At 65.1% G+C, this 14,680-nt stretch overlaps 3 protein-coding genes across 3 annotated transcripts; 1 reads left to right on the forward strand and 2 right to left on the reverse strand.

The window, feature by feature from the left end:
• Positions 1 to 34: 34 nt before the first annotated feature.
• On the reverse strand, positions 35 to 3,213 carry REM1 (RRAD and GEM like GTPase 1). Its single transcript, XM_082773643.1, has 4 exons — positions 2,684 to 3,213; positions 2,390 to 2,472; positions 1,037 to 1,241; positions 35 to 864 (listed from the first exon to the last, which is right to left on the reverse strand). The coding sequence occupies exons 1-4, from the start codon at positions 2,997 to 2,999 to the stop codon at positions 587 to 589; spliced, it is 882 nt and encodes a 293-aa protein (XP_082629769.1). The 5' UTR covers positions 3,000 to 3,213; the 3' UTR covers positions 35 to 586.
• Positions 3,214 to 3,596: 383 nt separating this feature from the next.
• On the reverse strand, positions 3,597 to 12,681 carry LOC309884419 (uncharacterized protein C20orf96; the record flags this gene model as incomplete). The annotated part of the gene is made up of 10 exons (XM_082773366.1): positions 3,597 to 4,102; positions 6,568 to 6,686; positions 6,974 to 7,057; positions 7,757 to 7,858; positions 7,987 to 8,144; positions 8,578 to 8,677; positions 9,146 to 9,304; positions 9,904 to 10,046; positions 10,376 to 10,487; positions 12,439 to 12,681. The coding sequence occupies 10 exons, from the start codon at positions 12,679 to 12,681 to the stop codon at positions 4,030 to 4,032; spliced, it is 1,293 nt and encodes a 430-aa protein (XP_082629492.1). The 3' UTR covers positions 3,597 to 4,029.
• On the forward strand, positions 12,552 to 13,646 carry SOX12 (SRY-box transcription factor 12). The gene has a single exon (XM_082772991.1). The coding sequence runs from the start codon at positions 12,680 to 12,682 to the stop codon at positions 13,643 to 13,645; it is 966 nt and encodes a 321-aa protein (XP_082629117.1). The 5' UTR covers positions 12,552 to 12,679; the 3' UTR covers position 13,646.
• The last annotated feature ends 1,034 nt before the right edge of the window (positions 13,647 to 14,680 follow it).

The raw sequence follows: 14,680 nt of genomic DNA on the forward strand, positions 1-14,680 counted from the left end.
CCCAGCCCGCAGCTCCCCACGGCAAGGACCCAGCAGAGAGCAGAGCAGCACATCCCCGACGGCGTTTATTCAGTGGGTGCAGGGGTTTCCCCGTCGCACCAGGACAAAGGCAGCAGAAAATCCTGGGTCGGAAGAACGCCAGCGCCAGGGGAGACGCAGCGCAAAACCCAGGCGCAGAGGGGCTGGGGGTGCTGCTGCCGTGCCCTCCTACCCCCTCCTGCCCCACAAAGGACGAGTGCCACGACCTGCTGAGCTGCTGGAAGCCTCCAGCACGGCTCCAGCCCTGCAGGGACACGGCCTGGCCCCCCAGAGCACGGGGCAGCCGGGCTCCCACCCCCAAGGTGCCCGTCCCACACGTGCAGCTCGGGGGACCCAGCCCCGCTCAGCCCCTCTCCTGGAGGGGTAGCGGCCGGATCCGGAGCACCCCGCGTGTCCACCAGCACCGGTTAAAACAGCTCCGTGTCCTCAGCATCGCTCCGGCCCCTGCGGTCTCTCCGTGCACCCGCGGAGCTGCTGGCCACGCTGCTGGCACAGGGGAGTCCCCAACCTCCCCTCCGAGTCCGGTGGGACGGGTCCGCGGCGGCTCTCAGAGCACGGACAGGTCGTGGCAGGACTTGGAGCGGACTTTGAGGGCCACCTTGCTGCTGTTCCTGGCCACCAGCCTGTCGAGGAAGCGCCGGGCCCTCTTGGTGAGGCTCTCCTTGCGCTTGTGGACGGACGCGGGGTGCGCGCCGGGCTCCTTGCCCTCGAGGCGCAGGCGCAGCTGCCGCACCACCCCCTCGAAGAGCTCGGCCACGTTGTGCTGCAGGGCCGCCGACGTCTCGATGAACTTGCAGTCGAACATCATGGCACACGCACGGGCCTCTGCGAGGGGAGGGCAGGGAGGGGGCACGGCCCCGCTGGCACCCCCAGCTCCGGGGGCGCAGCAGAAGCCGCGGCACGGGACACGGGGAGGGGACACGGGGACGGAGATGGGGCACGGGGACGGAGATGGGGCACGGGGACGGAGACGGGACGTGGTTTTGGGGACTCTTACCTTCAACGGAGACCTCCCGGCAGCGCACCAGGTCGGATTTGTTGCCCACCAGGATGATGGGGATGTCCTCGGCCTGCCGCATGCTGCGCAGCTGGATGCGCAGCTCCGCCGCGCTCTCAAAGCTGCCGTGGTCGGTGATGGAGTAGACGATGACGTACGCGTTCCCCACCTGCAGGCAGTGGCTGCGGTGCCAGCTCTCCTCGCCCTGCCACCACCACACGGGGAAGGGGATGTCACCGCGCTGCGGGGGCCAGCGGCATCCCAAATTGCTCTGGGGGGGGCAGCAAGCCACCCCGGCACACATGGGACCTGCTAGTCCCACCTCGACAGCCCCCACATCATGGGCAGCAGACGTGTGGCCCCGTTGCTAAATCAGCTTAAAAGCTCCTGGCTTTTGGGGTGGCTCACAGTTCCTCCTCTATCAGCAAGAAATTGGGGCCGTGGGCTCAGCCTGGCTCAGGGGGCTGAGGCTGCCCCTCCTGGAGCTGCTTTTGGCCGTGCAACACCAGTGCCACGGGCACAGCGCTGCGAGCCCTTGCTGGGCAAGCTGGGACTGAGCAACAGGGGAAATAAAAAGGCAGATCTCAGGGTGTTGTAGGGCTGGGCACCTCCGGGCAGCACGGAAAACGCAGCCCCAGCCCATGGGGGTGCAGTGGCTGCGTGCAGCCCGGGTGCTGGCTCCCTCCCCGCTCCCAGGGACCGATCCTGACTCCCGTGGAAACCCACGGCCCCGGGGTGGCCCTCGGGGAGCAGGGCACGGGGGCGCTGGGCTTGCTGGCAGGGAGCAGCACGAACGAACGCCCCGTGCCAGGCTCGCGGGGCCGTGGCTCTGCCAGCTGAGCACGTGCCCTGGCTGCCAGCGCTGCCTCACGTGGATTTGCCCGGCTGGCTCCTTCAGCCCCACTTCCAAGCCGTTTCCTTGCATTTTGCTGGCACTGCGCTCCCCCCCTGCAGCTCCTTCCTCCCCCCCGAGGGATCCGCACGGCTCCTGCACTCCCGGTGCCTCGCCGTGGGAGAGCCAGAGAGGGGTGAGGATGTGCCGGGCACCCTCCCTGGCAGGCAGAGGCAGTTTGAGGCTGTTGCTTCGGCCACAGGGCTGACCTCAAGCTGAGGGGTGCCCCCATCAGGGGTCCCTCGACCACAGAAATTTGCTTTTATGGCTGCTGATTGGGGACCCTGGGCCCCTTCCTGCCCGTTGGGCTTCCCCCACTCTGAGACGCAGCCAGGAGAGCCCCAGGGAGACGTCTGCAGAGCGCAGAGACCCCGAAGCAGCAGCTGTACGCACACAGCATCCCCCACACCCCCCCAAACCCCCCAGCAGCGGGGATTTGCACAGTTCCCAGCCCCACGTACCCTGCGCTCGGGCTCCCAGGCGTCGATCACCAGCAGCGTGGTCTCCTCGCCATCCACAGACAGCGTGCGCTCGTAGGCCACCTCTGCAAGACACCGGGAGAGCTGGATCAGCGTGGAAATTCCCCGGGGCAGCCGAGACCCAGCGCTGGCCCCCCCGACCCCACCGGGCTCCTCCGGGCCTCGCACGGGGCTCCCTCCGAGCACGGGGCGCAGCCGCCTCCCCTCCACCTCCTCCCGGCCCCGTGGCGAGCGACCCCACAACTGAGGGTCCCCGCCAGGTTGTGGGGCACCCACCTCCGTGCTGCTCCAGCAGATCCCGCTCCTGGATGCCGGCGAAGGCGTTGGCCAGGCTGGTTTTGCCCACGCCGGGGTCCCCCAGCAGCACCACGCGGTATTGGGGCTCCCAGCACCCCGACGAGCCCGAGGATTCGGAGGACCAACTGCCCCGGGGTGCCGCAGCCCTGCCGCCCGGCTCCGAGGACGAGTGGCCGAGCTGGGGGTGCCCGGGCTCGGTTTGTGCCGTGGCAGCCGGTGCCCCGGGCCGCGGCAGAGGGGTGCTGGCCCTCCTCCGCAGCGGGCTCTTGCTCCCGCGCTGCGTGTTCAGGGTCATCAGCGGCACCGGGGGCAGCGGGGTCGGGAACCCCGAGGGGTCCCCGCTTCCCTGAGGTCCCCGGCAGCCCCTCTGCTCCGCCGGAGCTCCCCGAGCCTGCAGCCCCGAGGCCACGGGCACGGCCTCGCCGGTCCCGGTCTCCTGTCCCGGTTTGGTCCTAATTTTCCCCAAACCGGGCTGACCTCCGCCGAGCTCCTGGGCACCGCCGCTCGGCCCCGGAGCGGCGAGGCTTTAAAGACCGGGAGGTGGAGCCCCCGCCGCGGCCGGTCCCTCCCCTGCCCGACCCCCCCTCCCCGTCCACCACCCGCACCCCCGGGGCTCTGCCCGGTCCCCGAGGCCCCCGCGGGGCTCCCGGTGCCGGGGCTGGGCGAGGTGCCCCCGGCCGCGACCCCTCGGGCTCCGGGGAGCAGCTTGGGGGGGAGAAAGCGGCACCGGGGCTGCCCGGGAGCTCCGTCCCGTCCCGTCCCGTGCCGTCCCCGTTGCCCGGGGGCTCCGCCACGCTCCGGTCCCACCCGGGGCAGGACCCCCTCGAGCCCCGAGCCCCCCGCCCGGTCCCCTCCCGGCTCCATCTCGCGGCTGCCCGGGGCAGCGCACGGCCCCCGCCGCTTCGCCAAGTAAGGAGCGAGCCGAGCCCGGTCCTGCCCCGGTGCCTGCCCCCGGAGCGGGGTTTGCGGAGGCTCCGCTGCCCCTGTTTGGCAGCCGGTAACGGACAGCAGGACCGGAGGCTTTTTTCGAACGGGGCAGCACGCGGGGGCTGTTTTTATTTGAACCCGAGGTTAGCCCTGGCACCCGCACAGGCTCCGGGGTGGCTCCGTGCCGGGTCCCCAGGCCCTGCACCGGGACGTGCCCACCCCGGGGCACCCCAGGACACCCCTCCCGGTCACAGCACCGCGACGGGGAGGCCCCTTTGGTGCTGCCCCCATGGCACCGGGGGGTAGCGATGGTGCTGGGGGGTGAGGAGGGCCGGGGAGGGTTCCTGGGCTGCTGTTACTGCAGGGTTTGCACCTTCCAAACGGCTGCAGCCCGATGGTCACAGGCACGAGGTCGGGAACGTTGCCTCCTCCGTGGGGATGCTGAGGATCACCTCGGTGTCCGGTGTGCACCTGAGCGGAGAGAGGAGAGAGGTGAGGCACAAGGGGAAGAGCAGGAACCAGCAGCCGTGCTCTGACTGGTGCACAGGAGCCCGGTGTGAGGAGGGGAAGAAGCTCCTGTGAGGCCAGGGCGAGAGGCTGGTGACCCCTCTGATGCTCTGTGCAGCCCACCCGGAGCTCAGAGGCTCCCTGCGTGCCCTACAACGGCCCCACTGTTAGAGGGCTGGAGGTGGCTGGCACGACGCCCCGTGTCCCTGGGGCACACTGGTGTCAGTGCAGAGGGACCAGGGACTTGTTTGGGGACACAGCAGGACACAGCTGGGGGAGCACTGAACAAAAGCAGGAGGTGAGGGTTGTGGTGCTCAGCCCCTGCTCGGCACAACGCAGAGCGCAGCTCCGCTTCCCAGCCAACGGCAGCCAGATCTCACCCTTGGGACTCGGAGGAGGAACGGAATTAGCTGCCCCTCGTTGTCAGTCCTGAACGACAAACAGAAGCTGAGAAAGCCCATCAGGCAGCCAGGCACATCTGCTTTCTCGCACAGAAAGGACAAACACAGCAAGCTGGGCTCGCTCAGAGGTGCGCTCGGCAGCCTGCGTCAGCCCCAGGGACAAACTGTGCGTCCGGAGCCACTCCAGTGCAGGGATCAGAGCTGGAGGTGAAAAAAAGGCTTAAAAAAGGAGTTTTAAAGAGGGAGAACTCAAATGCAGACACACACGGGTGTGCAGGGGCCTCGCAGCTCCTCCGTGCTTCACAGGTGCAGCGCACGGGGAGCCCGAGGACAACAATCCCACGCTCCTGCCTGCCCTCGTGCTTCCAAGCCGAGCACAGGCGATGCCTGGTTCTGCTTTCAGGAAGCCAAGGCAGCGTCTGGAAGCAGAGGGTTAACTGGAAAAATGAACGGCTGCTGAAGCCGTGTGAAAAGTTGCAGGGAGGTCAGTGGGAATCGGCGGGGAGATGGCGGCGAGGGCTCTGGCACAGCCTCCTGCCTGTCAGGGCGGGTAAGCACCAAATGCCTGACTTGTGATGTTACAGAAACTTTCCACTTGGGCCTTCCTGCTATTTTTAACTCTTCTCCCAGCCGCCCTCAGTAACCCCAGCCCCACCAGCTGTCGAGGCTAATTAATTCCCCTTTTTATCATTCTTTTATCGGAAAAAAAAATAAAAAAATTTAAGTCGTGCTAATCCATCACGCAGCCGCTCGCCTCCCCCACGGGCTCCTGACGTGTTCCAGGCTTTCCTCCTGCTCCACATCACGCCTCTGCAGCGCTGCAGCCCTACCTGGCTGGCCAGTAACACCCCCAGCAGCCCATCACGGGAGATTCCAGCCCCTTCTGCTGTGTGCACCACCAGCGGTTTGCTGGGTGAGCATCTGTGGCTCGTCTATACCTTGTGTACAGGCAGCTGCAGCAAATAAAGGTGCACATGCACCCAGTTCTGCACAAAACTTTGGGTTTCGGGCTACACCGCACTCAAGATTTAAGCATATTTGGCCAATTTTATGTAGATTTGTTCCCCTGGGCAGCACAGGAAGCGGAGGCACCTCGGCAGCTCCAAAGCATTTGAGTTCTGGGCAGGAGCCCTCTGCCAGGGGCCTGCTGCTCGGTGGGGCGGGCTCCCCGCCGTGGGTATGGTGGAAAATAACTCGTCACAGCGGGCTGCTGGTATGCCTCAGCCTACGGACTTGGCCAGTGTGTCCCCTGTCCCTGGAGAGGAGAGCCCAGCGTCCCCATGAGCGAGCTGGCAGGGCCTTCTCCCCGTCGATGCGCGCTGAGGATTCTCCTCGCACGTCATAACGATGGGAAATGGGAGCAGGGACTCACCACAACCTCTGCTCCGGGGGTCGTTAGCTCCCGGTGAGCTTGGGCAGGGAAAGAGTGGGAGAAAGAGCAAGTTTTGCCTTTTTGCTGCCAGCCCGTTCCTCTGAGATGTTTTTTTTTTTTACATATTAGGGGACTGGCTGCCCGCCTTTGTTCTCCTTTGTGCCGTTTCACCCCAGCAGCAAAGCAGCTTGAGATGGGTAGGACCTGCCCGGACAAGGATGCTCCACAGGAGCCTGGCCACCTCCCCTCAGTTTGGTTTCCCAGCCAGAAAGGGAAAAGAACAATAAAGGAAGACTCATTGTAGTCAGAAGGGCCTTGAAAAGCTCTGCCTCTTCCTGCAGCTGGTAATTATCCCCATTTACAGGACGGACAAAAGGAAACCCAGAAAGGAGCCGTGAGGTGACCGGGTTTGCCAGCACACTGCTGTCAGGGAGGCTGTTTCCTAGCTGCACTTAGGCAAGACCTGGAGACCTGGCAGCCATCTCCCAGGGCAGGACGCCTGTAAGCTGCGAGTTTCTGTCCCGGGACGTGTGGGTTTGTCGGTGAGATCTGCAGCAGTGCTTGGGCTGAGGTTATTCGCGCTCAGCACCACAGAATTCTGCAGGTCAAGGCCGTAGGGAAAGCTCTGTGCACGCCCACTGAGCAGCCTCACTTACTTGGGTCTGCGGAGGAAAACATCAGCAAAGATCACCTCTCTCGGGTCTCTCGCACGCTGGCGGAGCGTCTGGATGCTGCTTTGCAGCTCGCTGATCTCCTCTTCCAGGTCCTTAATAATCTGAACAAATTACATCTCTAAACATTCTTCATTTTGCAACAGAAGCAGTGGTTAAAGTTTTTGCAACCAGCAGAGCTTGAAACCATCCCCCACACAAAAAAGCCCCTAACAGGGCACGCTGAGGGCGAGCAGTCCAGAGGGCGTTTTAGGAAGCCTTACAGCTCACTGGCTCCAGTGGAAGCAGAAAGCCCCACACACCACCAAGAGGCACAAAATCCTCTCTGAGGGCAAGGGCTGAGGGTGGCTGGCTCTGCCTCTCCGTGGAGGTTCTCCCCCCGCCCCCTCACCTCTCTTTGCCTTGTTATCTCGCATCGCAGCACGTGGTTGTTTATGACCAGCTGCTTCAGGCCATCCTGGTGCAGCAACACCTCCTGTGCAGGGGAAGAGAAGAAACCCCCGGTAACTGCCAGCGTGAGACCCTGCCACTGCCAGATGCCAACTCTGGTTGTGTCTGGATGCATCACTCCTCAAGGAAATAACTCCTGCTCGGGTAAGGTTTGGGTTCCAGCTCGTCCCATTGGGCTGATGACAGAACAAGGCTGAGGAACTCAATAAATCCAGTCCAGTTTCCCTGGGAAAACTTATGAATATTGCTTGGGTTACTTATAGCACCTGTGCTTACGGATTCACCTGTAAAATCTTCTGCAGATTGAGAGCAGCCCCTGCTCTGCCGTGCTGCACGCAGGATAATTTCCTCATGAATTTACAAAGATCCGTGCGCTGCCTCAGCAGCGTCACAGCTGAGCAGCTAAGTCCCCACCTAAATAATGTAGTAAAGCAGGGAGCCTAGCAGCAGGGTGAACGCTGGGTCACAGCGCGCTCACCTCCGCGCAGCAAGCTCTCAGGAGCGAGCCTGAGAACATTTTGTCACATCAGACGAGGGCAGCAACTCGGAGGGACTCCTCGTGTGCCCTTCCAGCGCGTCAGGCAGGAGCAGCGATGCTCGGTGATTCTTTGTGTGCTGGCTGCACGCTGCTGCTGCCAGCGGGCAACGTCTGGAAGCCCCCGCCTTGTCCGCGGCTCCCACAGACCGACTCCCCCTGCCGAGACGGCGGAGTAGTTCCACCTACCTCCACGACTTTCTGCAGCAGCTCCTCTTGTTCTTGCCGTGCTTTCTCTTCCAGTTCCTCCAGGACGGCCTTCCCCATTTCTTCTGTCTTGTCTATCTCATCCTGAGGGCGGCAGGAGGCACAGGAACAGCAGGAGCGTTAAGCAGGACAAACTCTGAGCTCCTGTTCCTTCCTCCCCTGCCCTCTCCAGCCCCCAGAGCAATGCTGCAAGGGAGGAGAGGTCTCAGCACCTGCTGCTGCTTCTTCAGGTTCTGGATGTCGGACAGCAGGAGGACAATCCGGAGAGCCTGTCTGGGATAATGCACTTCCGTGTAGGTCCGCAGGACGCCGAGCTCGTCCTGGAGAACCTGTACGTTGGATGTGGCTTCATCCAGCTGCTGCTGTAGCTCTGCGGGAAAGTCAAAGCAGAAAATGTCAACCCAGGGCTTCCAGAATTTCACTAATGAACCGAGCCGATGAGCCTGCCCTGTGTTTGGCTGAGCACACCATGTGCGAAGGGATCTGCATTACAGATTGCCACGTGAGAACGGCCACTGGGGTGGGAACGGCCACCCCACATCAGGCCACCTTGAGCAGGACCTGTCCAGAATGGTGCAAACAGCTGGGAGGAGACTCTTCCCAGCCTCTTAGGCTGATGGGCGTCACGGGGTTCTGCCCCTCCTGACAGGAGGATTATCCCCACGCAGCAAAGGGGATTAATTTTCAGAAATGGAATAGTTTGGCATTTTTAACATCGGCACAATGCCTTTGACCTACCACACTGGAAAGCAAAGGTAAGGCGGTTATATAGGCCATACGTCACTGTCATGAGAGCCACTCACCTCCCAGATTCTTTTCCATTGTTTTTTCCATTTCCCGGAGCTCTGCCCTCGCTGTGTCCAGTCTGTTCTGACTGGCGGTCTGTGTCGTTGCCTTGACCATCTGCACAGAGACAAATCCAGTCACTGGTAAGTCTACAGAGCTCTGAAACATCCCCCTGCAGCATCCCTAATGTTCCTCTCGTGCTACTGCTTGTGTTAGCTGCACAGATGAGACCATTGCTGCGGCTGTGAGCTGCACAGAAGCTGCTCATGGGAATGTTTCAGTGCTTCCAGGAGCCACCTTCCCCATGGAGGGATGTATTTGGGCTGTTACAGGGGTGGCTACTGATGCCTGGGACAGTAGCCAGCCACGAAACTCTGGTGGCTTTAAAACACAGGCACAAAACAAGAGCACCTGACGGGGTCTTTGGGCGTCAGAGAGCTCCCCCCAGCACCGGCGCTGCTCCAGTGACGCTCGTTGCAGTGGAAGCGACCACGCAGCGCCTGGCCATTCCCCAGAACTGACAGGAACAGTGGGAAGTTTTGTGTTCTGCCGGTCTGGGCCTTTTAATTAACCCTACAACCTCACCTGAAACTGTTCGTACTGCTGCAGCAGGTCTCTGGCTTGCTTGGCAGTGCTGGCATCGGTGTGCTGGATGTCCTTCATCAGCCGGCAGTTGGCCTCTTCCAGGTGGGCACTGCGCTGCTTCAGCTCCTCTATGGCATTTATCTTCTGCTTGGTCAGATCCTACAGGAATTGTGGATTAAAGGGCTGCAGATTCCATCGGTCCCACCCGCCTCAAGTTTTCTCACCATCATCTGCCATTCCCAGGACGTTCCTGTCCCACGGTAACACCAACGAGGCCCTGACTGTCCCAACACCACGCATCCAACCCTCAATCTCATTGCCAAGGCACTGACCTCCCCCCCACAGCACAGTGCTGCTCCCACACTCCTCACCACCAGCTGATTGCCTATAACCACCTTTTCCCTACTAAAAAACTGCGGTCACGTCCCCCACCTCAACCTTCTCTTTGCCAGAATAAGAAAATCTGAGGCCGACAGTCTTTTCTAACGGGTCACATTTCCTAAATCTCCTCCTTCCTCCTGCCACAGTCTGGGCTCCCTCTTGGTTTCTCTTCAGTTTTCTTAATGGGCAACATCAAGGTTACACTTCGCCAGCGCTGAGCAGAGCAGCATAATTACCTCTCGTTTATTAATAAACAAACATGTGCCATTTTGCAAGAGTGACTCAGACTGCCAGAATTTTCTCCGTAAAGGCAACCTGGGTAACCGTGTGGATTTGCTCCCTCCGTCCCAGCACCTGCTATTTGTTGTTGCATGTACCGTGGTGATTTTGATCTCTTCCAACGCCTCAGCTATTTCAGCCTCCTTGAGCGCTGACTTCTTCTCGGTAAAACTTCTGTATTTCTCTTGGGACAACGGCTTCTTCGAAGGCAGGGGTGGTTTTTTACTCGACATAAATGTAACTGGTGAAACAAAAAATAAAAAAAAAAGCCCTGTCCTTATTTCACAGCCCGGTTTCAATGCTTTCCATCTACCCTCTCCTGTCGTGTGTTGCTGAGGGAAACACGAAGAACTGAGGGACTGAATTCAAACCTTCTGCAGCCCCAGCGGGAGCAGCTTGGAGTTAAGAGCCCAGGAGTGGAACCTACAGAGCCTCGGAGCGTTCCCTGGCCTTTTCTAGCTCTCCCTCTTTATTCTCAGCCACCTTTTTTTTGTGGCTCCCAGCCCCAAGCACCGCGTTCAGGCAGCAGTGGCACTGGGGGGGCAGCGCACCGGGGCAATCTCTCCCAACCTGGCTTCTTCTTCTCCCCTCTCCTCTTGTCCTCGCTGGGGATCGGCGGCAGGCTCAGCTCGCGGGCCGCTGCTCCCCTCTGTGCTTCGGCCTCCTGCCGCTTGCTGTGCCCCTGAACGCGGCGTAAGGGAGGAGATGGGGGGGGGTCAGGGGCGCTTTGTGGGCTGAGACCCCTCCGGCCTCACCCTCCCCGCCCCCATCCCCGGTTCCTGCCGGGCTCGGAGGTTTCCGTTAACGCCCTTCCAACACCTCTGAGGGCTCATTTGGGAGATGCTGAGGTAACGGCCGCAATGCCACAGCCCCGGCACCGGGCAGGGACCCGCACGGCTCCCCTCAGCTCCCCCCGGTGCCCTCAGTGCCACAGCCCCGGTACCGGGCACCGGGCACCAGGCACCGGGCACGTACCGCTCCCCTCAGCTCCCCCGGGACCAGGCCCCTTGGCTCCATCCCCGCTTCCAGCCGGGACACTCGAGCCCCCAGCACCGAGACCGGGCCCTGCGGCTCCGCCTGACCCCGCGGGGCTCCCCCCAGCCTCCCCCGGGGCCGTTCCCGGTGCCCGGTGCCCGCTGCTCGCCCCCAGGCCAGGCCTCGGGGCTCGGGGCCGGGCCTAGGCCGCGCTCGGGCGCTGTCGCCACGGCAACAGCGGGCGGCGCCGCAGCCAATGGGATCGCGCCCTGAGGCGGGCCCGCGCCGAGGCGGCAACCAATGGGAGCGGCCCCTCGGCCGGGCAGCCCGCGGTCTCCAAGGCAACAGGGCCGCGGCGCGCTCCCATTGGTGGGCGCGGCCCCGCCTCGCCCCGCCCCCGGAACCGGGCCGGAACCGGGACCGGGACCGGGACCGGGACCGGGACCGGCCCGGGGGAGGGGGGGGGAACCGGGCCGGGCCCCACCGGGCCTGGCCGGGCCCTACGAGGCCGGGGCCCGCTGGGCCTGGCTGTGAGGGGCCTTCCCCGTGCCCCGCGTGAGGCCCGGTCCCGGTCCCGGTCCCGGTCCCGGTTCGGTGCCGGGCCCCGTCCCCTCCGCCGCCCCCCGGTGCCCCACCGGAGGGAGGCGGCCCCGGGCCCGAGCCAGCCCCGTTGCCCTCAGCCCGTGCGGGGCCCGTTCACCCCCTGCCGCCCCCTCCCGCCGCCGGTGGGGCGGCTCCGGGCCCCCGGGGGTGTGGGTGGGGGGGTCCCGGGGTCCCGGTGTGTGTGTGGGGGGGGTCCCGGGGGGGTCCCGAGAGGTGTGGGGGGGTCCCGGGGTTCCCCGGTGGGGGCTGCAAGTGGTGCCGGTAGGGCACGGGGAGGGACCGGGGACCTGGGTGGGGGGGAGCAGGGGTAACGGGGATCCCGGGGATCCCAGTGGGGGTACCGGGGGGTACCGGGGGATCCCGGGTGTGGCTCCCGGGGGGCACCGGGACGCCCGTGTGGAGGCACCAGCGGTCACCGGGCAGATCCGGGGCCGTCAGCCCTGCCCAGCCCCGAGCACTGGCAGGTGTCCGGGGGGGGCACCGGGCCGTGCCCCGGGGCCGTTCTCGCCAGCAACCCCTCTCCGGTGGGCGCCCATTGGCGGCCGCCGCCGTTTCCCCCCCGCCGCACGGCCAATGGCCCGGGTAGGGGGGGGGGTGGGGGGGTGGGGGGGCGTTGCCCGCCATTGACAGCCCCTCGCGGCCGTGTTTACCGGGGGCGGGGCGGCGGCGGCGGCGGCGGCTATAAGAGAGGCACCGGGGGGCGCGGGGCGGGCGGTTCCCGGGGCTGCCCGCACCGCCCCCGAGCACCCCCGGCCCCTCCGCCGCCACCGCAGCATCACCGGAGGCATCGGCGGAACCGATTGAGCAGCACTCCCGGTCGGCGGGGCCGGTGCGGAGCCTCCCGGAGCATCCCCGGTCCTGTCCGGGGCATCTCGGAGCATCCCCGGTCCGATCCGGAGCACCCCGGGGCATCCCGGTTCCGAACCGGAGCATCCCCGCTCAGCAGTGCCGAGCAACCGGGAGCATCCCCGATCCGACCCGGAGCATCCCGGGGCCGGTGCGGCTCCTCCCGGAGCCCCCCCCTCCCCGTCCCCGCAGGCTCCCCGGGCTCCCACCGGCCCCGGTTCCTCCCCGCCGCCCCCCGCCGTGCGCCCCCGGGCCCCTCCGCGGCCCCCTGCGCCCCGCCCCGCCGCCGCCGCCGCCGCCTCCCGTTCGGCACAATGGGGGCGTAGCGGCCGGCGGGGGGGCGGCGGCGGCGGCGGCGGCGGCGGTGGGCGAGGAAACGGCGGCGGAGGCGGTGGCGGTGTCGGTGTCGGAGCAGCAGCGGGGAGCCCGGTGGCGGTGTCGGCGGGCGGCATGGTGCAGCGAGCCGCACGGGGCCGGGGAGCGGAGGGGCGTCGGGAGCCGTGCCCCCCGGTACCGGGTGGGACGTCGGAACCGGGCTGGTGCAAGACCCCCAGCGGGCACATCAAGCGGCCCATGAACGCCTTCATGGTGTGGTCGCAGCACGAGCGCCGCAAGATCATGGACCAGTGGCCCGACATGCACAACGCCGAGATCTCCAAGCGCCTGGGGCGCCGCTGGCAGCTCCTGCACGACTCCGAGAAGATCCCCTTTGTCCGCGAGGCCGAGCGCCTGCGCCTCAAGCACATGGCCGATTACCCCGACTACAAGTACCGGCCGCGGAAAAAGGGCAAGGTGGGTGCCACCAACGCCACCACCGCCGCCACCGCTGCCACCGCCGCTCGCCCGCGCCTCCCGGTCAAGATCAAGCCCTCGGTGCTCGGCCGCGTCGCCGCCGGCCGCAGGCAGCACGCCAAAACCCCCGCCGGCCCCCCAAAATCGGAGCCCGACGCCGAGGTGGCCGCCGAGGACTGCCCCGCGGCTCCCGGCACGGCCGCGTGGCCCCCGGTGCCCGCCGGTGAGCGCAGCCCCACGGAGACCCCCGCGCCCCCCAGCCCTGCTGCTGCTGCCGCCACCACCACCGATGTCACCGTCGTCACCACCACCGGTGCTGAACCGGGGACGTCCCCGGAGAGCGGGACGCCCTCGCCCATGTCGGCCAGCTCGCCGCCCTCCTCCTTCAGCTCCTCCGACGAGGAGCTGGAGGAAGAGCTGCCGGGCGTCGCGGCCGGCCGGGCTCCCTCCAGTACGGTTTGCAGCGCCCTGGACTGGTGCGGCTTCGACAAGGACCTGGACCTGTTCCCGCGGGGAGGCTCCTCGCACTTCGAGTTCCCGGACTATTGCACGCCCGAGGTGACGGAGATGATCGCGGGGGACTGGCTCATGTCCAGCATCTCGGACTTGGTTTTTACCTACTGAGTCCCGCGCTCTGCAGGTAACTCTCTCTCTCTCTCTTTTTTTTTTTTTTCCCACAATCAGGTCATATATAAAAAAAATAACAGGAAGAAAAAAAAAAAACAAACACAAAACCAGCTGTTTACATGCAGGAATCAGGTATTTTGCCTTGAAGCCGCTGGAAGGCAGAGCTCCCTGCTCCCCCCATCCCCCCGGCACACACCCACTCCTCTTCCTCCCTCTCCTCCTCCTCCTCCTCCTCCTCCGCCCGTCGTGGTGCAGGGCTGCAGCCCGGCTGCTCCTCGCCCCGCGACCCCTCGCCCCGGGCCCTGTGGCTCTCCGCCGTGTCCCCCTGCCCGTGACAGGCGAGGGTCCGACGGGGGTTTCATTGTCACCGAGCTGCTCCCGGTGCTCCCGTCTCCCTCTCGGGCAGCGGGAGCACCCACGCCAGCCTTGGTCCCACCCATCCCTCGACCCCCGCCGTGCACCCCGGGGAACAGCCCATTTTGATTTATTTTTTTGCTTTTTGGCTGCATTTAAAGAACGTCTTCAATTTTCTCCTCCTCGTAGCAGCCCTTGGGGAGGGCTCCCGGCGGCCACGCCGCGCCGGGGGCTTTCCGGGCTGGCAGAGCCCATGCAAGGCAGAGCCCTCTTTGGGGTGCCCTGTTCATGGGGGTCCCCGGTTTTGGGATTTTGGGGATCCCGCGGGGCCGGCGCTCTCTCTGCGATTTGGCCGCGGCGCGCGCGCTCCCCGCCGCTCAGTTTGGGGAAGAGCGAAGTTGCACGCACGTGATCCGCACGTGGAGCGGGGAGGCTGAGTTCCTCCTCTCTCCAGACACTCGTGCAGAGGCGCCCGTGCCGCGGGGGAAGAACCCGTGCCCGGAGCCACCCCGCGCCCTGGTGCCAGCGACGAGCCCAGGCCGGGGCCAAGCCGTGCCCGGGGCAGCCCCAGTTGGGATTTAGCACCCGTGGGGGCACCCTTGGAGCCGCAGGCTCGCTCCCTGTGCCCGAGCAGAGCCTGATCCCACCGTGCCCGGCCTCCATGTGCTGTGCCAGCAG

Source organism: Aythya marila (assembly GCF_965140915.1).
Source record: "Aythya marila genome assembly, chromosome: 16".
In the NCBI taxonomy this organism is placed as follows: Eukaryota; Metazoa; Chordata; class Aves; order Anseriformes; family Anatidae; genus Aythya; species Aythya marila.

Coding starts and splice junctions, on each gene's coding strand:
- REM1 (XM_082773643.1), bottom strand. CDS start 2,999: ATGACCCTGAACACGCAGCGCGGGAGCAAGAGCCCGCTGCGGAGGAGG. Junction 1,242..2,389: donor CCTGGGAGCCCGAGCGCAGG/GTACGTGGGGCT, acceptor TGGTGGTGGCAG/GGCGAGGAGAGCTGGCACCG. Junction 865..1,036: donor CCGGGAGGTCTCCGTTGAAG/GTAAGAGTCCCC, acceptor CTCCCCTCGCAG/AGGCCCGTGCGTGTGCCATG.
- SOX12 (XM_082772991.1), top strand. CDS start 12,680: ATGGTGCAGCGAGCCGCACGGGGCCGGGGAGCGGAGGGGCGTCGGGAG.